Consider the following 22871-nt stretch of genomic DNA (forward strand, 5'->3'; position numbering starts at 1 on the left):
AACTATTTGATTATGCATTGATAGACTACTTGATTAGCTTTTAAGAATATATTTTTCCCTAAATGCACAATCAGAACTAGCGCATATGGTAAATATAATAATTATTAAGAACTCATGAATAATAATTGTTAAAAAATAAAGCAAAGGCATAACATTGTAAAATAGTACCTCCCAAATTTACACATTCCCATAAAAGTTTTCCACACTTGCATGTGTGTGCGGATCACAGAGAGATCGAGGAGGTCTACTCTGGACGCCTCCCTCGCCTCTACGCCCAGATCGAATGTCGTTGCCCACCCAGTCACCCGAGAGTGCACCCTCTAGTGGAGAGGTACTGCATCCCCAATGGGGCCAGTGACACCACCGACGACCGCGTGCTCCGCCTGAACCTAGACGCCCATCCGTTGCACTACATCAACGACGGCGACATGGGCACCGCCTGGGTCTCATCCGTCCTTTCCACCCAAGAGGAACTGGACCAGGGAGTCACCGTCACCATTGACCTGCAGAACGGAGAGTATCAGGTGTGGCATATGCCCTTGCCTGGCACTGGTGAGCACAGGACAGAGTACCTCCTCTAGGAGAATGTTGTGGTGGATCTTTGGTGTGTGTGTGTGTGTGTGTGTGTGCGCGCATGTGTGCGTGTGCGTGTCTGAGCTCCCCAGTTTTCCACACAGCTAAGCTGGGTGGAGGAAGGGGTCCAGCCGAAAGGCAGCAGTGGATTTAGGCAGCTCTGTGGTAGAGTCTCCTCTCAGTGATAAAACACATCATCCCTCAGCCTTTGAAGTATCCACTTAGACCAGTTCCTCCACAAAAAAGGCCCAGAGAGATTGAGAGGGAGGGAGGGACTTCAAGCTGCTCTTCACAGTGTTGCTGTGCTCAAGCGTGGACTGTGGCAGTGTAGATAATAGATAATCCATTGCTGTTTAGTGTTTCATGCATATTCTTCCCCCATCCAGCAATTTTGCACACTCCTTGTGCGCAGGTTTTCTATGTGATCCTGCAGTTGCGCAGTGCGCCAGCCGAGGCCGTGCAGATTCAGAGGAAGAGCAGCCGCACGGCGGAGTGGAGCGACTGGCAGTACCTGGCCAGTGACTGCAGCATCCTTGGCATGGTCAGCAACGGGCCTCTGGATAGGCCGGACTCTGTCAACTGTCTCCGCTTTCCCAGGTACCGTGAGTTCCCGCTCCCACTCGCACGCACGAAACGCTGGAAGGCCCCCACCTGGCCCCCCAACCCCCAACACAGACGCCGGGTCGATAAGAGTGCTTCAGCAAGCGGCTGGTGCCAGCCAAGCCTTGACGAAGCGGGCCAAGCTGCGGGGCTGCGCTCGATGGAGCAGGGGAGGGCGTGCTGGCGGTACAGTGGCGAGCTTTGGGGAGAGAGAGAGCGAGGGAGGGAGGGGGGGGAGAGAGAGAGAGAGAGGGAGGGAGAGGGAGAGGGAGAGGGGGAGGGAGAGGGAGAGAGGGAGGGAGAGGGAGAGGGGGAGAGGGAGAGAGGGAGGGAGAGGGAGAGAGGGAGGGAGGGAGAGAGAGAGGGAGGGAGAGAGGGAGAGGGAGAGAGAGAGAGAGTGAGTGCAAATCTGCTGCTCCTGGCTCCTCTCCAGCCAGGGCACTTCAGAGCTCTGCCGGCTGAGTCGAGAGACTAAGAGTTACTTAGCTCCGCTTTGAAACCCACACACGCGTACGCATATACTCGGTGCCACAAATCTGTGTCTAAGACTAGAATGCTGTGTCACAAGGTGACTTATTCCAACAGTATCTGTTTCCTAATGTCAGGGAAGACGTGTTGGAAAGAAAAAAAAAAAAAAAAAGATGAAGCCCCAGTGTGGCGTGCAGCCACAGTGCTTGCCGCTCGGATGTGGGTCGTATTTATTTTGAAGGGTGATGAATGGGGGCGTTTATGCGAGAGCTTATTTGGAGTGCTGCTGCGTGGGCCAGATGTTGTAACACTTTAGATGTCTGAATTTTTCCACCCTGGAGCAGACTGCTACCTAGCATGGCACTAGGGCCTGTTCTATATCGCTCTGACATGTAATGTCACGCAGGAGAAAGGGAAGGATGGAGAGAGAGAGAGAGAGAGAGAGAGAGAGAGAGAGAGAGAGAGAGAGAGAGAGAGAGAGAGAGAGAGAGAGAGAGAGAGAGAGAGAGAGAGAGAGAGAGAGAGAGAGAGAGAGAGAGACCGCAGCTGAAGAAGCTACAGCTTCTGCTATAATTTTTGTACCTGTTTTCTGTAGTATTTTTTATAGTGTTAAAATGTTGCTGATCTTTGGCAGAGGAGCAGAGAGAGTGTGTGTTTGTGTGTGTGTTTGTCTGTGTGTGTGTGTGTGTGAGTGTGAGTGGGTGTGTGAGAAAGAGAGTGAGAGATCAGAGATGGAGAGGGGCGTGAGTGTGTGTGTGGGTGTGTGTGGGTGTGTGTGTGAGTGTGAGTGGGTGTGTGAGAAAGAGAGTGAGAGATCAGAGATGGAGAGGGGCGTGTGTGTGAGTGTGTGTCCCATGTTTGTACAGATTTGCTGTTGAAATGACTGGAGTTAAGCAGTAAACAGCATAGCAACCTCTCCAGGTTAAAGATATGAGCATTAATAATAGTATGTTTGAGTACATCCATGCACGTCATCAGAGGACATCCTTTGATGCTAACAGGCAAGTTGAGTGTGAAGTCATTTTGGAAAGGGAGTGTCTAGAAGACTGAATAAAGATTTAACAGCTTTCTCTGTCACTCCTTTCCTCAGTAATGTCCCTTACTCCCGAGGGAACGTCACCTTCAGCGTGCTGACGCCGGAGCCCAACCTGCGGCCGGGCTACAACGACTTCTACAACAGCGCCGCCCTGCAGGACTTTGTGAGAGCCACACACGTGCGCATCCACCTGCGGGGCCAGTACCACACGCGGAACGCCACCGTGCCCCTCGGTCACCGCTACTACGCCGTGGACGAGATCACCATCAGCGGCAGGTCCGACGCTCCCTCCCACGGCCTCCCTGTACTCCTCCTGGACCCGCGTCGTGAGCTGCAGAGCGCGGTTCCGTTTTTACATGTCTGAAAAAGCACGCAGACGTACCTGTGCCGCCTTAACCGGCCGTCGCCAGATAGCGTATCAGTAGGTGTTGGATAAGCATTTGCATCCTTTCACATTTCTCCTTTTTAGAAGTTGAAAATAGGCTCTGAAAACCAGCAGAACTAATTCTATTAACGAAGTACTGTGAGCAATGCCGGGCTGACACAGCGGCTGTTGATAACGAATGTGTAATTGTCCAGGGAACATGTCTGCAGCGGGTCCTCGAGCAGAGAGTAACTTAACTTGCTTGTAATGTGTTCTCTTGTTGGTGAAGAGGCTAATCCGATTGTGAGACCTTCTCCTTCTGTTTCTGGTTTTGCCACTGTAAGCGCAGGAACATGGTGTAGTCACTGCTCTTCTGTTGTGACGCCTATGGTAATGATATCATTATGCAGGCAGGATACTTCTGACTTGGAGTGTGTGTGTGTGTGTGTGTGTGTGTGTTTGTGTCTGTCTGTGTGTGGAGGCAGCTTTAATTAAGAGCTAGTTAAAGTGTCATGGGAGAAATTGAGATTTAGAGACTGTGAAATCTCATCTTCCTTTGACATTCAGAGGTGCTTCCTCTCACCTCTCGCTCTCTCCGTCTCTCATCCTCTTCTTCTGTTTCTCTCTCATTCATTTCCTCTCCTTTATCCCTCGTTTCCCACCTTTGCTCTCTGCCTCGTCTGAGGCATCATGGAAGCCTTGGTGAGACAAAGGCTGGGGGAGAGGGAGAGTAAACAGTGGTGGATTCCCCCTCTGGGAGACTGACAGTTCAAACTGGGAGGAGGCTGGGCGTGTGCGGCTGTGTGTTGGCCCACTAAAATGTGTGTAAATTCTGCCTTTGAGGTATTCTGACAGGGTGTCAAGCTGCGTCTGCGAGCATTAGTGTCAGCTTTGTACTCACACAGTAATAACCTCAAGCCATAATGACAGACCTCTCTCTCCCTCTCTCTCTCTCTCTCCCTCTCTCCCTCCCTCTCTCTCCCTCTCCCCCACTCTCTCTCGCTCCCTCTCTCTCTCTCTCTCTCTCCCTCTCCCCCACTGTCTCCCTCTCTCTCCTTCTCTCTCTCTCCCCCACTCTCTTCCACTCTCCCCCACTCTCCTTCTCTCTCTCTCCCTCTCCCCCACTCTCCCTCTCTCTCTCCCTCTCCCCCACTCTCTCTCGCTCCCTCTCTCTCTCTCTCCCTCTCCCCCACTGTCTCCCTCTCTCCCTCTCTCTCTCTCCCTCTGCCTCACTCTCTCCCTCTCTCTCTCCTTCTCCCCCACTCCCTCTCTCTCTCCCTCTCCCCCACTCTCTCCCACTCTCCCCCTCTCTCCCTCTCTCTCATTTTCTCCAGCTATCTCTCCTACTCTCTCTCTTTTCCTCTCTGTCTTGTTTTGTCTCCCCCTCTCTCTCTTTCTCTCTCTCTCTCTCTACCCGCGCTCCACTCTCTCTGCCATCTGCCCTCGGCTTTTGCTTGTCTGTTACGTTTGTTGACCTGACGGAGGCGAAGGGTGGTGCTGGGTGGAGCTGCTGATGAATATGGCCCTTTGAGGATGAATAATTAAAGGAACGACCGGCGGTTGCCTGCTCCGACTGATGGAGACCTGTCAGCTCCTCTGTTCGACATTACAGCACACCGCTGATATTTCCACTGGCATTTATAAATGTTGAATGGGGAAGCCCCATTACCCATGCATAGAGAGAAATAATGGAGAAAGAAGAAGACCAAAAGTCAGACAGAAAGATGTAGAAAATGAGAAAGGGAGGCCGAGAAGAGCAGGCGTGTGGATGGGAAGACAGGGGCAGAACCGTTACAAAACCACCAATAGAGTTCGATAAGACCTGTTACTTCAGCCATACCCACTTAAAGGTGCAGTCTGTTTGGGTTCAGAAGAACACACATGCACAGAGACTTGCTTGTCCCGTCACACGTCCAGCTACTGGCTGCGACGGCTCGCTGATCTCCGAGCGCCACGGCAGCCGAACAGAACTTTCCCGAACAGCACTAACCGGAAGAGCACTCTCCAACAGCGCTCTCCTGCTCTCCCGCTCGCGCGGAGTGCCCACCGCACATCGAGGACGCCACCGGCCCTGACCAGCCTGGTTTCCCCTCCACAGGTGCGACTGCCATGGCCACGCGGACGCCTGCGACACCAGCGTGAGCCCGTACCGCTGCGCCTGCCTGCTGGAGAGTCACACGCAAGGAGCACACGTGAGTCCCGAAGGGGAGGAGGCTCCCTCACCCCCACCCCCCTTGCCGCTCTTTTCATTAACCACACCCCATTAATGACGTGAAAGAGTTGTGTTTAATGAACGTCACCCTCAGAAACAGGCCTTGCTGGCATAATGGGAGAAGGGGAGAGCGCGAGAGAGCCATTTTCCCGTAAGAAAGGGAGAGAGGGAGGTAGAGGTTGGAAGGAGAGATGGAAGTGGTTTTGCGGGCAGCAGAGCTGTAATCACGCCGTCCCATCAGCCTCTGGGTGTCTTGCTGATGAAGCCAGCAGAGGTAATTATATCTCTAGGAAAAGCTCTGATGACTCAAGGCCTCTCACTGCTCACACTTTCAGTAGTGCCACACACACCCAGAAATCCAGAGATGTTTTATAAGAATAAGGAGAAGTGGGCACTGGAAGCATTCTTTCTGGATAAGGTATTGCCGAAATCTGCTCCTCACTCTCCCACAATGTCTGCACTCAGTCATGTAAACCCAGCAGTTCCACAAACCAGCCTTTAGAATGTCTTGCACTGTTAGTGCATTCAGGTGTCCAGCTGTATTTCAAACAATTGTATTCAATTAAATTAGAATTAAAACTTGACAGTAACACCGAAACCCTGTTTGCAGTAACACTGAAACCCATTTGGCCCAATTAGAGCTTTTCTACTCGTATGTTTCACGGCTGCGTTCCACGTCTCATTTCCAAAGAAGGCTTACATTCACATTTCGGTGTGAAATGCTAATAATCAAAGCTGGAACTTTCAGAACCATTTCCATAACCGTGACGCAGAGGCCCAGTGTGGACAGGCTTCGCATTACGCAGCGATTGTTTACCTTCTGCTATTCATGCTTGAGCTTTTACAAATGGCTCCTTCGACTCTTGGGATAGCCCCGCTCCTAAACTCCACGGGGAGTGGGTGTGCTTGCTGCCTTATCTGCTTGTGCTTGCCAACACGCAGTCACTGAGGCTCGTATTAAACTTTCAAGCCTGATGTTTGGTGATTTGAATTATTCACGAGGGGCCATGCATAATTCACGGACGGTCGCGTCGTTCTCTCGGAGCCACTGTTGTGCTCGTGGAAACAAACCAGGGGCACATCGAACACAAGTGCTGGAATGTGTGTGCGCGTGCATGTGTGCGCTGGGTGGAAGTGCTAAACATAAGTCGTCTCCTGGCCCTAAATGCCCCCAAACCTGAACAGCTGGCTTTGAGGAGGGATTGGGGTCTACCCCGCAGCTATCTGCTGCCCACTGGTGTGTGTGTGTGTGTGTGTGTGTGTGTGTGTGTGTGTGTGTGTGTGTCTGTGTGTGAGAGAGCATACTCTGAACCCAGGCGCACACCATTCTAGCAGGCGTGTGCAGGTTAGGGATGAGAGTGGTGCTAGTGTCTGTTTATGGTGTGAGCATACTTGGTTCATGTCTGGCAGGAATAAGGAACTCTGGATATGTTCTGCCCTTTAGGATATGGAGTGATTGTCTCGTGGTATGACAATACAACAGAATTGGCAGCACTGTGTTAAAATGAAATTAAGTATCAACTTGTATGTTAAACCTGGATTGGAATAGGTTTTGTGCTGAATATCTGCTAGCTCTTTGAGGCTTCCTCATGGGGTGTGTATGCACTAATTTAATTTCAGAGTGGACTTTATCTCTATAGATGCAGTTTGCTTTTAAGATCCTCCTGTCTTGTGCAAAAATGCACAAAAAATGCACCTTAAATATATATTATGTCTCATTGACTCATTGGACATTGAGTTTGCATTTTCTTGTGTGCATGAAGTATTTTAATATGATGTTTAGAAAATCATCTTGAAATAATTTTTACTTTCAAGGTGGTCAGTCAGTATTTCTTGAATCAGATTGTTGGATTAAAAGTTCATAAATGCATTCATTCTCTAAAACATCATAATTGTTTCTAAAGCTGTAGACACTTTTAGATGAGTTTCACAAATTATACAATTGATTAGTTAAGAATTAAGTATCATTATATTTACATATTTGTACCAATGTGGTAAGGTGCTAGAAAATTGTGAGATGTGTTGTGAAATTGTGAGATGAACCATCATACCTCGGCATTGCACCTTGGTATTGCAGAGATGTGCGTGTGTGCGCGTGCGTGCGTGTGTGTGTGCGTGCGTGCGCGCGCGTGTGTCTGCGTGTGTGTGTGTGTGCGCGTGTGCGCGTGTGTGCGCGCGCGTGTGCGCGTGCGTGCGTGTGTGTGTGCGCGCGTGTGCGCGTGTGTCTGCGTGTATGCGTGCGTGCGTGCGTGCGTGTGTGTGTGTGTGTGTGTGTGTGTGTGTGTGTGTGTGTGTGTGTGCGCGCGCGCGCGTGCGTGCGTGCGTGTGCATGTATACTCTGCTCTCACACCTTTGTTAATTAACCACATGCTGGTAAAGATTCCTGCTGCTGAAATTCTTTTGTTGTCGCTGGTATCCATTACGGAGGGCTTTAATAATGTGCTGCATGACAATTTGTTTGATCTCTCAGAACACTACAGCAGTTTGCAGGCGTGATGCTGTAGTTCATTTGAAAACGTGACACGAGGTAGCAATGCATTCATTTCTGACATCTGACATCTCTTCTTAGGAAAGCATGAGAGGTGTACAGGGATTGTGTTCCTGTGGAGAGCAACTTAACAGGCAAATTGAAAGACCAGCTTTTATTACTTTGTGTAAATATGGGCCATCTACCTCCCTAGCAGTTCTGATCAGTGCAGAGGTCATTTACTCACAACCATTTATATATGTCTTAGTTTCCCCAATTTAAATTTGCTCCCTTCACATCCCATCAGTCGTTATTCAGATCTCTGTTCTCACATTCTGGGCCCTGTTATTGGTCAGAGTTAAAACATCCATCCATCCATCCATCTAGTACTGCTGATGAAATGCTTATGCAACAATTGTTATCTTATTGCAAAAACATCTCTGTTAAACCTTTTTGAGTGTTTTCACAGCGTCGTGCACTGGGAGGTGATACTGACTGAAGTCACCTTTGTGTAGTGCTCTCCTTTCACCTTTCCAAATCTAGCTGTTCCAGTTATATGAACACCACATCTATTTCTATACAGCAGCTAGGATTGAGTTCTTAAAAAAATATATAATAATAATAATAATATTTCGGGTTTTTTTTATCATCAGTACATTTTTTAAGTATATGGAAGTATGAAAAACATGTAATTTAAGCCCTATATATAAAGCATTTTATATTAAATTTAGTGTTGGGCATAATTTCACTGTCAGACAGTCCATACATACTGCTCTGTTAAAACACTGCATGCCTCGGAGAGTTAGAGTTCTAGCACCTTAGCTGATACTTCCACTTTAGGAAGTGTTCGTTTATGTCACAGATTTCTAACCCTACAAAATGGAGCGTCCGCACATATGCTTGGCACATCTGCTTCCGGCTGTAGTAAACAGAATGCCCGTCTGTCTTTGTAATGTACAGCCATAGATCAAGTGGATATAAGTGATGAATATTTAACTTCTCTGCTCCGAGGAATGCTGCGTGGAAAGAGTGAAGTCAGATCCGGTCCACACGGTTCGGTTGCTGACATTAAAGCCACGGCCGTCGGTCGGCGTGTGCCAGAGCGATCACGCCGTGAGGAGTCGCGGGCCGAACACTCGCTGCAGGACCAAGAGTCTGCCTGTACCGGAGTGAGCGTTCCGGTCTTTTCTCCCCTTCGCATTTGTCTGAGGCTGGCTGGAATGTCAGGGTCTCGGTAGGCCGGCTCCTGGCCTGCCCTGCTCCACCCCGCCCCCGCGTCCCGTCTGTGGCCTTATTCAAAGCGGCAGTGGCGAGGATGGCACGGCGGCCAAGCGCTACGGCGGCGTGGTGAGAGCCGGGCTAAAGGCCAGCCGCGCCATCCCCCGACCGCCGCAGACACGCGCGGACCTTTTCCTGGGGAAGCGTGAAATTATCCGTGGCGTTCACATGGGCCGGTGAGAAGGATGAGAACGCGCTGCTCTGTACCTGGTGGGGGGTTTCCTATCTCTTTTTTTTTTTTTAGCTGAATTTTTAAGTATTTGGAAGCACTAAATAGTGATCTGGAGTCAGATAACTGCTAATTACCACTAGAGTAAAAACAAAGTGATTCTGTATTTTTAAATACAGATACTCTTAAAAATATATTTAGTCTTTTTTTTAAGATACTTTATATGAATTACTCCTCGAATCGCTGTAATGATTCAGTTTAAACTTAAGACAGGCATCAGTGACAAAACAAGTTATCAAAACCGACCAGTTCCCTTGATATGCCCCCTGCAGGTAGCCTTCATGGCAAACCACCTTATTAAACTATTCTTGTCTCATTGCTGCAAATGCTGCATAATGCCTTGGCTTTTTTCAAACTAGGCTCAACTGTCACACTTTTCAGATAATTCACATGTTGAAATATAAGTAAATATTCTAAACCTCAAGTTTCAGTATGACAGCTGCAAGACATGTTAACCCACTGAAGTCTCAACACTCCATCTGTAGCCATTAGGTTCGTCCATGTTAAGAGTTCATCTGTAGAATTGGTTGATAAGTTGCCCAGCATCCCAAGTAATGATGAGGTGATGAAGTTGTTTGCTCAGAAGGATGGTGCTTCTTTGATCTGCTCCTTGTAATTCAGTAGATCCCGGTTTATTTTGCTCGCCAATTGTCCCAGTGAGCTCAGCAGGGCCTTGACAGATCATGGGCAGAATATATCTGGACATAGAGCACTTGATCTCGGCCTCCGAGCCGATGGCCAGCGTGAATTCCCAGTCTGTTCCAGGCTTTTGCTTTACAGTGCTCGCGGGTAGCCATGGTTGACACAGTGCATGCAAATGTGCAGCTGCGGTTGACAGTTGTGAAACCTGATAGATGTTCCAAACACACTTGCCACTGAACCAGCAAACCACTGATATCACTGTCTTCTCAGGATCATCCGTGAGACCCTTTACCACAGTTTTCGCAAGGGCGGGAAAAAATCAGCACCAATGACAGAAGCTATCTGCTGTCAATGGACCACAAGCTTTCATTCATTCTCTAACTCTAATACAACAGCAGCAAGTTTCAGAATTTTTGTGTGTCTTGTCATCCTTAATTAAAGTGCATATCAAATAGAATTTTTCTTTTGTTTGTTTGTTTAATGTCCAGTTCTGTTTCTGTTGGTTTATTTGGAATTTAGCACTTTTGTGGTGTATATATATATATATATATATATATATATATATATATATATATATATATATATATATATATATATATATATATAATATGTATGTATGTGTGTTTTTAAGCAATGTAATAAAGCTTAGGAATAACAGCACACCCTATGAACCCAAGAACACGTGCATCCCCATGTGCTCCATTAGGAATTCCTGAGACGTCTGGTTCTGCCTGAACAAAAGAAATGTGTATTCTCAACCGCTCGGATAACATGCCCCTCTGTCACCTCTTTACTGGAGTGAATATGTTTAGTTTGTCGTTTAAATGTAGACGGAGAGGCCTCTGTGGCCGGTGTTGGTGTTGCCTTTCACCACAGTGTGGCATGTGTAGCTGCCTCAGTCCCAGCAGAGAGTGCCTGCTGCCCTGATCCGCATGGCCAAAGCTGCCTGGCTCTGGCTCCTGGATCTCACTGGCTGAATTAACGCTTTCCCCAGGGCCGCTAGCCACTGTGGCAGCTCCAGCAGAGCTCCGGCACTTTTCTCCTAAGTGATCCTTATTATTATTTCATTCGATGCCTCCTGAAGTGTCCTGGGTTATGTATAACGACTGATTACAAAATCAAAGACTTTACCAGTAAAGGTTCAAAACCTCAATTTTCTCTCCTTTTGTTACATATGGTGACCCAGTTATTTGCCTGCACTGTTGAAAGTCACCTTTAATAAATGGCTTGATTGCTGTGTATGCATATGTGCACGCCAGAAAAAAACCAAAAACAATGCCCACTCAGGTGTGAACAAATGTGTGTTTTGGCTTTTGATTGTTTATTTGTTTGCCGTTGTTGTTGTTTATCTCTGCTGTGGCCCCACACCCTCGCACCCAGTGTGAGCGCTGCAAGCCCCTCTTCAACGACAAGCCATTCCGAGCGGGAGAGCCTGCGCATGCCAACCACTGTCGACCCTGCCAGTGCCACGGGCATGCATCCTCCTGCCACTATGATGCCAGCGTGGACCCCCGTCCTCTCAACCACCTCCGCGGAGGAGGGGGGGTTTGTGACCGCTGCACCCATAATACGGCAGGTAACAGGAAGTGACACTCCGCAATGTGTGTGACTCTTACCCCACTTTATACTGTGGAAGCATTTTTGTCGTGCTGGTCAGTTCACCAATAAAAAGAGCCCGCGAGCTACTTAACATTACACAATTGACTCCCAGTAATTATCTTTGACTTTTGTCCACTTTAGCGTTTTAAGGTGGAGTTTTCTGTAGATTTAGTGAGAGTACGTCACCACAGTATAGTCCACAGTAAGCGCTGAGTGCTGAAACGTCTAGCTGCTGGATTAGTGTGAAAACAGATGGAGGCTTAATAACAGAAATAAGGCCACGGTAACAGGTTGATTGTTTCATATGCTGGGAATCAAATGCAGTGGCAGCAGAGAAAGGGGGATATTAAAATGGACACCTCCGAAAATTACACATTTCTTTTACCCCTTCTCTCGAGACAGTGGTGTTTTAATTTGAGATCATAGTGCTATGTGATTGAATTACAATAGCTTAACCCATCTTCTCTCTCCCATCCTAATGACACCCTTCAATTCACTTTCTTTTCCTTGCTGTCTTCCTCCCTCTCTCTCTCTCTCTCTCTCTCTCTCGCACACGTACTTTTTTTAAAGGAAGGAACTGTGAACAGTGCAAGAGCCTCTTCTACAGAGAACTTGGTGCATCACTATGGGATGAGGATGTGTGTAAACCATGTGAATGCAGCAGTGCTGGGACAGTCAATGGCAGTTTGGAATGTGACCAGGTATATACACGCGCACACACACACACACACACACACACACACACACACACACACACACACACACACACACACACACACACACACACACACACACACACCATCAACCCCACTATTACCACAATCCTCAAGTTTCCCAATCCTCAGTTCTCTTCCAGCACTTTGGCCCTCATTCATCTAAAGCTTCTACTGTTTCGAATACATTAGCATCCCATGTTAGAAAGTAATATGCGTTACTGTTGTCCTGCTATGTGCCTTTGGTCCTGTCAAAAGTCCCATCAAACTGTAGCACAGATCTCCAGCTAAGACCACAGGGATCTTTACTCCTATGCCTGGTGACAGCCTGGAAAATTCCACATCCATACTGGCCATTCCTCCGTTGAGAAGCTGGCATCGACAGAACGGCTGAGGGCTTTAGCATTCAGTGCAGTGTTTTTCAGTGTCCTCGTCGCTGAGGGATTGCGGAGTATGTAAAAGTGTCATTAGCAGGCTGCTCTCTCTGGAACACCCCCCACCCCCACCCTGCTGCCTCATCTACCCTGCCGTCACAAGAGCCTTTTCAGGGGGCTGGGGTGGCTCCATGTCGATAGATACACTGGATGACAAATTCGAAATCAATGGCTGGGTCAGACCTGTGTTGAGATTGTTACCTTATTTAAATTCTGGGAATGGTTATTTCCTTACTCTCTCTGATGGCTTCATTTGTTGGCCTGTGTCACTGCTGTGGGCCGCTGGGCTGACTTTGGGCCTGTCACTCTGACCCAAAATACAGGTAGAACTGGCTGAGCTTGATGTACATACATTATACATTAAATAGTGGTTCACCACTATAATGTACAGAACCTGTGCTGGTTTACCACTATAATGTATAGACCCTGGGCTGGTTCACCACTATAATATACAGAACCTGTGTTGGTTCACCGCTATAATATACAGACCCTGGGCTGGTTCACCACTGTAATGTACAGAACCTGTGCTACTTCACCACTATAATATACAGACCCTGTGCTGGTTTACCACTATAATGTATAGACCCTGCGCTGGTTCACCACTGAAATGGTGTGAAACCACTTTCACAACTAGTTCATCCAAACCAACCTGCAGTCATTTCCTCTTCTTAATATCATACAGTTAGAAATTTCAGCCATCCAAACAGACGGCCCCAGCACTAACCCCTCCTCTCCCAGAGCCCCTTCCTTTCTCCCTATGCTCATTCCAGTAATCGAGCTAAAAGCATTCCAACAGGGGCCAGGTCGAAGGGGGCGGGGCCTCAGACTGCTGGTCCAATTGGCTGTCCCATGTTGCTGTCTGCTACCTCCACAGATAGGGGGCCAGTGTAAGTGCAAGCCGCGGGTTTGGGGCCGGCGCTGTGATGTGTGTCCACATGGATTCTACGGGCTGCAGGGGGCGCTGGCCGATGGCTGCCGCGCCTGCGGATGCCACGCTGCAGGGACGATGAAGCCCGACGTTACCTGCCACAAGGACTCAGGCCAGTGCCCATGCAAGGCCAATGTAATGGGTAGGTGTGGAGGAGCACTGTGCCCGCTGTCTGTGACTCTCTCTCAGGCCACGTTCTCACTCGGTTAGTCTTTATTATCTTTGTCTGTCCCTAAGGCTGTAACTATTCACCCCCAAAAACAAACAAAATAATGATAAAACAGAACAATAGAAACAATATTTGTAAATTATTTCCTAGATTTCCATAAAGTGCTTTATATATTATTTTGTGTTCTTTTTTCGGTATGTTCATAAGCACACTGCTCAAGCCAAGTTTGAACACCATACCTTCTATAGCCTGTATGTAAATTGTTTGGGCAACACACACACACACACACACACACACACACACACACACACACTAACTACACTGCTTCCCAGTCGGCTACTTTCTTTCCATCAAGTTTGCTGTAAGCTGTAGCCAAATGGATTTTCCCCTGCTTGCTTTTTCAAGCATCTCAGGTCCTTTGTGATAAATCTCTCCCGTTCCTCTACCCCGTGCCTTTGATGCGCTTCTTATGAAATGCAAACGAACATTACTTGGAAGACGGTGCGCATTGCTAAGCTAGGATATCAAGGGCCGCCTAATTTTAATTTTGTAATTCAATGCCAAGTTGATTATAATAAACAGCCTCTGTCCCTGTTATTTTTCATGCCGCTTACAAGGCCTGCTTCTTTGTTTGTCGCTCCCACAGGTATTTCTCAGAAATTAGATTTGATTATGGCAATTTATTACCTCCGCCACGTCTGAGGCCGGCAGCAGCTTCATAAGGGCAAAATTTATCAAGTGGCCCAAGTACTCTGTGTACACAATGCACTTTGAAATGTTGATGCATGAGAATATTACGGCAAGGAGTGTTACTGATAGAGTGAGCGTCGCCTGGTCAGCCCATTTCATACACACACTCTCTCTCACCCACCACACACACACACACACACACACACGCACACACACACAGACATATACTCTCTGTTATCATTTAAACAAATGCACACCAGTGGATGACCTAGATTATAGTTTCCAGTAGTTTTAGTGTCTGTCTGAAGAAAAGGGACTATCAATAGCAAATGTCTGAAATGAAGAATTACATTTATGAACGCTCTTAGGCCCGATATCGGCGTTCCTCTGTTTGCTAATTTGTTCCCGCTCACCTGACTTCAGTCAGCTTCCCCTGCCCTGTTCCTGCACTACTGTCTATGCACAATAACAAATTGAAGCTCTTCAACGCTGTTGTTATCAGGGAATTCATCTGTGTCACACTGCACACTTAACATAATGTCGTAACAAGGTTTAACTGTGGGCAGGGAGCAATATATTAATATCTAAATTCATTAAGGCGGGACCTCAGAGCAGGGAGTGTGGAGTCCCCAGTACTTATAGTGGCAGAACACAGTTGCCCCTTAGGCTCTGCTCAGCAACATTAGGAATAGATTACCTGTCAGGAATATGTATGGCATATTCAAATAAGCACCGTGCATATTTTAAAAACCTGATATGGTTTGAATCCACATAGACTACTTTTTTATGGCATTCCAAATGAGCCGTAATTCTTTTCTGGCTGCGGTTATTTTTGCTTTCTCTTTTCCCTGCTGCCTTCCTTGGGCCTCGTTAATTTATTTATTTTTCTTTTAGTGAAATTAAGTGTTATGCCTGAGGTGGGTCATTCATCACTGGGTAAGGGCCACTTGATGATGTCATTTCCTTTATTTTTTTTTTACACATGTAGCATTTCAGGCTTTTTGTTGTGCTTTTTTGTTGTTTATTTCACTATGCGTTTTAGTTTTAAAAATGTGGGTTATGGTTCTTTCTGCAAGTAGCCAAGTTTTCTTCTGTAAAAAGAGCTAGTTGCAGCGAATGTGCGAGTTTTGGTATATGAAAGATAAAAAAGAGGCTTTCAGCAGTCTAGCAGAGCATGTGGCTGTGAGCTGAGATGTAGAGGTATTGTAGCGCAAACTGTGTCGGCCTATAAAACACACGCTGCCACCTCCTCATCTGTTCCCAGGCCTTTCCTGCGACCGATGCAACTACGGCTTCAAGTTCCTGAACCACACAAACCCAGACGGCTGTGAGCCGTGCGGCTGCCATCCAGACGGCTCGCTGCACCAGTTCTGCGACCGCGTCTCGGGCCAGTGCGAGTGCAGGGCGGGCATCAGGGGCCTGCTCTGCGATGTCTGCGGACCCGGTTCCTACGGCCCGGCCCCGGGAGGCCTCTGCCTGCCTTGCAACTGCAGCTTGGCCGGATCTGTGGCCGGATCCACCTGCCACCCGGTGACTGGCGAGTGCATGTGCCAGCTGCATGTGACCGGCCAACGGTGCAACTTGTGCCGCGCCGGCTACCACAGCCTGGGTGGCGGCGGTGAGCTGCACTGCTTGCCGTGCGTGTGCAATGCCTGGGGTGTGGCTGAAGGATCGGTGTGTGACAGGACAACAGGATATTGCCACTGTAAGAGCGGTGTGGAAGGACCCCGCTGTGAACAATGCTCGCCGCACATGTACAACCTGAGCTCAGGCAACGCCACGCACGCATGCCAGCCATGCCTGTGTGACCCATCAGGCACCGCGGTTGGCACAGTATGTGACCCAGACAGCGGGCAGTGTGTGTGTCAGCCAACCAGGCATGGCCCAGACTGCAGCACCTGTAAGCCAGGTGAGAGTTTCCATCCACCTGAATCCTCAAGGCATGTGCATTTTTGTAGAGTAAAAAGAAATGACTAGTTAAAGAATACCTCAGGCAAAATAGTTTACTAAAGGAATACCTCAGCCAAAATAGTTTACTAAAGGAATACCTCAGCCAAACAGTTAAAGGAATACTTCAGTGAAAGTAGTTAAAGGACACCCCAGACAAAAGCGCTAATATTGCTAACGGTGAGTGAAATCCAGCACAGTCATTTGCATATTGCTGTTTGGCCTCTACCAGCTTTCTTTTTTTTTTAATAGAAACATGAAGTATTCTGTTAGGAAAGTGTGTGCGTGTGTGTGTGCGTGTGTGTGTGCGTGTGCGTGCGTGTGTGTGTGTGTGTGTGTGCATACTCATTACTTTAAGAGTTGTTGATCATGCCAGTGCATTCATTGCTGCCATTGTCTACCAGAATAAATAGCCATTGTGTTAGCTGTGCCCATTTTTTAGTACTATTAAAAATGTTCCTTCTTCTCCTAACAAACAGTTTCACTGCATTTATTCTTGGTTCCATATCACATTTATGCCATCACTTTCCTCACTGTTGTTCTCAGGAGTTGGGAATGTTTTGCCAGGCATTATGGGCTTAGTCGAGCCTGTTGCTCTAGTAGCGTCTGAAAAACACTGCTGGCACCGTCACCCCCAAGGGGTCAGGAAGTCCGGACAGCCCCCGGCAACATGGGCGGGTGGGTCGTCTCACCACGGGAGAGGTGCACCGTCAGCGCCTAAGCCGGACAGTCTGCGTGTAGCCAGCTGTAGCAGCTGGGCCCATTGTTTTCTGTAATGAAGATTAACCATCCTCAAGCCCTCTGCGTTTATTGTAAAATCAGCCAGCCATGTTTGGCGGCCAAATACAGCATTACCTTTCCCAGTGCTGTCTCACCAGCCTCCATCAGTTATGCTGTAAGTTTGATAAGAGAAAGGAATGACCCAGCTTCCTTTGTGGCAGGAACGCTTCTGTCGGCCTCGCCTTCTGAGCTGGCGTCCGGGACAAATAGTTTGGTGTTTGAGCTCACCTGGGAATGGGACACTGGAGGACTACAGTGGCGTGTGGAAGCCCTCCACAGCCACCAGACAAGGAAGTACAGCCAGTCCCTCTGCGCCCACGCTGCCTGATGACATGGTGCGGGTCATACCCGGCTCTTCGCTGAGCCCCGCGGTCCGGGCCTGTACATAACGCATGTGTGCCGCGAGTGGTGCGGGCAGGAGAAAATTGAAAGCGCAGAGACAGAGAGGGAGAACCATCTGGGAGGGCTGATGCCTGTTTTGGCAAGGGGCCCTCCCCTCTCCGATCCCCTACCCCCCCACACCCTCACCTCGCCCTCCCCCTCCCTGGTCTCGCGGAGCCCTTCAGCTCTATTACACCCGGGGGAGGGGCCGGACAGGCCATGATTGAAACATCTCAAATTCGGCACCTCTCCCAGTCTGAATAACGCCCTTGAGAGTCCAATTTTTTGTTCCCCTGATGGAAGAGGAACCCTACGAACAAAAACCAAACCAGTAGCTGCTGTGGTGAACCGTAACCAAGCCTCACGATGTCATGCTGAACCACTACGCCTGCTTCAGTTCTGGGCAGCAGTGCCCCCTGACTGGGCTCGCCCCTAGAACATGCTGGTGGAGCAGGCCGCACGGCGAGCCTTTAACCGATCTACTCACTGTGCCGTCACTGCAGGTAACTTCCGCTCCAAGGAGGGCTCGTGTGTGGCATGTGACTGTCACCCGGCGGGAGCCGCAGGGCCGGCATGCGCAGCGGATACCGGCCAGTGCACGTGCTCCCATGCATCACTGACCGGCCGCCGGTGCAACCGGTGCCGAGATCTCTACTTCGGTTTCGACCCAGCCGTTGGCAGGTGAATGCGACGACTCCACTACACCCACCAAGCCCTACGCCACGTAGTTCATTATGCTGAGGCGTTTGTTTTGTTCAGGGCGGCCTTCTCATTGATATGAATTGAAACATGTTTTAAAAGACCGGGTCTGTCCCCAGTCTCCTCTCACACTCCCGCCCCCAGTCTCTGCAAGGAGACCGAAACCTGGTGGAAGAGGCTTAAGTAGGAGACGATGCCTATGCACTTCCAGTTTTATGATGATTTGAGCCAGTTAGCAGCTCGATGGCCTGCAGGTCCAGCCTACGTTCACGAAAGGTCAGATTAGCCATTAATGTAACCTGCCTGTAAATGAGCAGCCATTTTAATGCTCTCAGCACACTTGATTTGCCAAATATATCAATTAGGTGGTAAATGCATCATGTCTTAGCTGTTCTAATGATACGCACCACAGCCACTCTCATGATACACATCCCAACCACTCACCAGCCTGACCATATGGTCCATGATGCAGACTAAGAAGCTGATGGATAGGAAAAGAATTTTTCATGTTGTGGTCTGGCTAGTTTTTATTGTTGTTTGCTTGTTTGTTTATTTTTGAGATTTTAAAAATTATTTGCATTTTATTTTCTATTTGATATTCTCTTCAAGCAGTTTTTGTTTGATATTTCTGGATTTTTGTGATCTCATGAGGTGCTCATGAGGGCATGCGGTCAGGACTCTCATGGAGTGACCTTCCAGAAAGCTCCAAGGAGATATTTAACCGCCACCCACGCTGAGCAAAGCAGAGCAAACGGCAGGAGACTACATAAGCAGCTCTCACATCAACTGTCATTTACCTTTTTACCGCGGTCCAAAAAGAAAAAAAATGGATCACCACATGTAGGCAGGACAAGGAAACATCAGCCGGTGAGCTTTGAGTGGCGGGGATGTGCATGGTTCCAGTTCGTCAACACAAAGGCCTAACAGACGTCACAGAGTGTTAATCCATAACGTGTCATAATGGATGGCTGCACCCGCAGTCTGCCTCGCGTTCCAGTAAGGATGAAAAATGAACTATTTAAAGCGATTACAGGGGAAGCTCAACCGGCATCAGGAGATTCCGCACAATAAAGATTTCTTTATATAAATATTACAAACTCATTTACCCTAACTCCCCCGAAATCAATGAGGCTATGCATCTTATTTTGTTCATATTATACTGCTCTGTCCAATGCAGTCCATCTAATGGGGGGGGTAGTTAAAAGGGCACAATATGGTTATGGAATATTTCCCATCACAGCAGATGCCATAAGCCACACGCAATCCAGCGCCTTTGCTAATCACTTAACCTTGGAGGGAAAACGCGGTTTTATTTTTCAGAGGAGATGGCGATATCCATTTCTTCTCACAAACTGGGAATGTAATTTGCCTGTTTATTACGGCCTCTGTCGGAATGTTTCGAATATCTCCCCTGCAAACCTTGCAGGCCGATTGTTTTTGGACAGCTTCTCCAAGCCCGTGCTGTTGCACCTTAGGGTTACACTATTTGCGAACTGTAAGGTGTATCGGCATCCAAAATTTTGATAGCCCCAGCAGCTAGGGCTTGAAAATATTGCATAGTATTATTCTTTTGATAGATTTGTGGGGGGCCTGGAGGGTTCTTTTGGGATTTTTTTTTTGGTGACTACTTGCCTCGAAGTTTGTCTCTTTGAGAGGCGTCAAGGTCAGGCCGCCTCTGGCCACAAATGGCCTGGCCCCTGCAACAGCACCCCCAGATGATAGGACTTAAAGTTGTGGCTTATTAAGAGTCTCAGGCTTTTCTCAGCCTGGCGTTAGGGTGTGAGGTTCCTGGCCACCACATCAGCGACAGCCTGCCCCTTCGGGGTTACACCCCTTCTACACTCCACGACAGCTCTCCTCCAAACTGTCTGTGGGCATCTGTGAATGGTTCCATTTAGTGGGAGTTTGTGCATCCACCGCACACACACGCACACACACATGCGCACACACACACACACACACACACACACACACACACACACACAGCTTGTCAGAGCTGAGTGAGCTTTCTAGGTTTGCCTGGTGCCAGTGTCTCCCTGTGAATTCACAGCTTTTCCAGTGTGTAACTAAATCTGAACTTGCTACTTTTGGTTAATTACGCAATTTCATGTCCCCGGCAGACACTGACAATGTCAACCAGTTATGCCAGGTGTCTAGGGGGTGTGACATACATCTATCTGTCTGTGTGTGTGTGTGTGTGTGTGTGTGTGTGTGTGTGTGAGAGAGAGAGAGAGAGAGAGAGAGAGAGAGAGAGAGAGAGAGAGAGAGAGAGAGAGAGGAGAGAGAGAGGAGAGAGAGAGAGAGAGAGAGAGAGAGAGAGAGAGAGAGAGAGAGAGAGGGGTCTTGGTCTTCCTGTGTTTCTCTGTGTGTAGGTGTGATCCTTGCGACTGCAATCTGGCAGGCGCTCTGAACGGCTCCTGCCTTCCTGAGACGGGCCAGTGCGTGTGCAAGCCATTCGTGACGGGGGAGAAGTGTGAGCGGTGTGTGGAGGGGGCCAGCCACATGGACCCCAACAACACCCTGGGCTGCAGCAAAGGTCAGAACTCGAGGGCACTCTCATACCTCCACAGGCTGCGACTCCCTTTGAGGGCTTTTCCACGGGGATGTTTAACGATGTCGTGCGGTAGACTCGCCTCCCGGGTTCCAGCGCCACCCCCTGTACATCCACCTCTTTGCTTCTTCCACCTCTTTCGCATGTCATAGGGCCTTAGCGAAGGCCTCCTAGTAAAACACGTCACGGCTTAACCGCGGCACTGTTTATGGCTTTGTTTACATCTACAAAGTTACATGTTTACCGGCTGAGCTCTTGCACGCTGGCTCGCATGCATTTTATAGCCCTAATGTATCCGTGGTCTGGACAGGGAAAACGTCACTCTTAATGCCTGGTGCTATCACCCCCCACAAATCTGTTTTATTAAGTTAGTGCATTCTACGTGCACCGCATGTGTGGCGCCCACACCCCTACTTATAGGCCTATTATTTATAGTCCATTTGTAGCATTTGTTGGCGGTGAGGTCTTTAACCTTGTTGCTTTCCCTGGGCCGATTATGGTGGTTTTTCCACCGCGAACTTAGAGGACGTTAATCACCCGCTCTCTCTCCATGATCTCGCTCACCCGCGGTGCCTCCCAGAGCCCAGGCAGCAGCCTCCACCGCAAGGCACCGCACTCAGCGCCCGGGTCATCGCGCTGAGCTGGAGGGCCCCGGACTCGCCCAATAGCGACGCCCTCACCTACACATTGCTGCGTGACTCGGAGCCCATCCATGCCAGCCACAGCCGCCATCCTTTCGGTTAGTTCACGTTCACATGCAGGCAAGAAGCGCCCTCCAGAGTATGCACTACGTGTCGTGCCCTTGTGAGGAAGTAAACGTGTGTGTGTGTGTGTGTGTGTGTGTGTGTCGGGGGGTGCTATTTTTGCATTTACATGTGTCTGAGATAGATCCCTGGTAAAGGAGCTTTAGTTTCTACAGGCTAAGCGATGATGTACAGGATAACAGAACATATTTGTGTATTCACCGGCCTCAGACCTGTTGTGACACATTTCTCCCTGTTGCAGGACTGATGCTTTTCACTGATGAGGGTCTGACTCCTTACACCCTCTACACCTACCAGCTGGTCACCAGCAACGTCCATGGCAACACCACAAGCTCCAACGTCACTCTGCGCACACTCGTTGCCACGCCCGACCCAACCGAGCTGCGCCTGAGACTGGTGGGTCAGGCTGGGCCGCGGGCTGCCTCCTTCGCCTGGAGCCCCTCTGCCCCCGTGGAGCTCTACGCCCTCATCTCGGTGGACGAGGAGTCCGGCCAGGAGCATACGCGCTATGAGGGCCTGGCGACAGCGGTCACCGTGGACGGCCTGCAGCCCTTCACCCGCTACACCTTCCACCTGCAGGCCTGCACCAGCGGGGGCTGTGCCCGCGGCGACACCGTCTCTGTGCTCACGGCACAGGCCCCGCCCCAGGGCCAGGCCCCACCTCGTGTCACCATGCTGGGCCCTGCACAGCTGCGTGTGGACTGGGAGCCACCAGCCCTGCCGAACGGTAATGGACCATCCTGTTATGGGGCATGATAGTTCACACAAGGCATGTGGCAGTGGAGTGGCCTGCCACTGTTGTGCTAATATGACCCAGGCAGAAATGTGTTTGAAACGGCTGATTCCTAAATTGGCACTGCTCACGCTTCTTTGAATGCGTTATTGTTGAATGCTTTGAATGCAGACCATATCCCATTCAGACCATCCAGAACTGAGACTATAAATTCAGTGTTGAGCGTCCACTGTGCAGGGAGGCCTCCTTCCAAACGACCTGCAAGAATATCGCCAACATCAGCCATATAGTAAATCTAAACACATACAAGGGAATCTTCGACTAGCACCATGATGCTGGGTCCTTCTGTCTGGTTACGTCCTGACCGAGCGCAGCCTACAGTCCAGCTGCAAGGATCCAGTTCTTGCTCCTTCATCTTTGAAGCTGTCTCTAACCCCCATCGTTACAGTAATGAGAAATACCATTACTGAAATGCTATTTGATCTCTGCCTGGCTGAAAATGAATTCCTGCGAGCTCTAATCTGCAATACAGAGGCTTGATTAAAGTTGGGCCTGCGCTGCCTCTCGCCGCGGTAACTGGCGCACCCACGCGTCACATGGAGGCACTCCCATTT

The 22871-nt window shown here is 49.1% G+C and overlaps 1 protein-coding gene across 1 annotated transcript in view; it reads left to right on the forward strand.

Annotated features, from left to right (window-relative positions):
* The window catches only part of ush2a (Usher syndrome 2A (autosomal recessive, mild)), a 172771-nt gene that overhangs the window by 15923 nt on the left and 133977 nt on the right, over positions 1-22871 (forward strand). Inside the window, exons 5-16 of the mRNA XM_035532480.1 lie at positions 230-524; positions 986-1170; positions 2732-2953; positions 5140-5233; positions 11250-11445; positions 12039-12169; positions 13490-13685; positions 15667-16311; positions 18014-18191; positions 20582-20745; positions 21341-21499; positions 21766-22251. Of these exons, the coding sequence (XP_035388373.1) occupies positions 230-524; positions 986-1170; positions 2732-2953; positions 5140-5233; positions 11250-11445; positions 12039-12169; positions 13490-13685; positions 15667-16311; positions 18014-18191; positions 20582-20745; positions 21341-21499; positions 21766-22251 (2951 nt within the window). The remainder of the gene's footprint in view (positions 1-229; positions 525-985; positions 1171-2731; positions 2954-5139; positions 5234-11249; positions 11446-12038; positions 12170-13489; positions 13686-15666; positions 16312-18013; positions 18192-20581; positions 20746-21340; positions 21500-21765; positions 22252-22871) is intronic.

This window comes from Electrophorus electricus, chromosome 13, assembly GCF_013358815.1.
Source record: "Electrophorus electricus isolate fEleEle1 chromosome 13, fEleEle1.pri, whole genome shotgun sequence".
Classification (NCBI taxonomy): Eukaryota; Metazoa; Chordata; class Actinopteri; order Gymnotiformes; family Gymnotidae; genus Electrophorus; species Electrophorus electricus.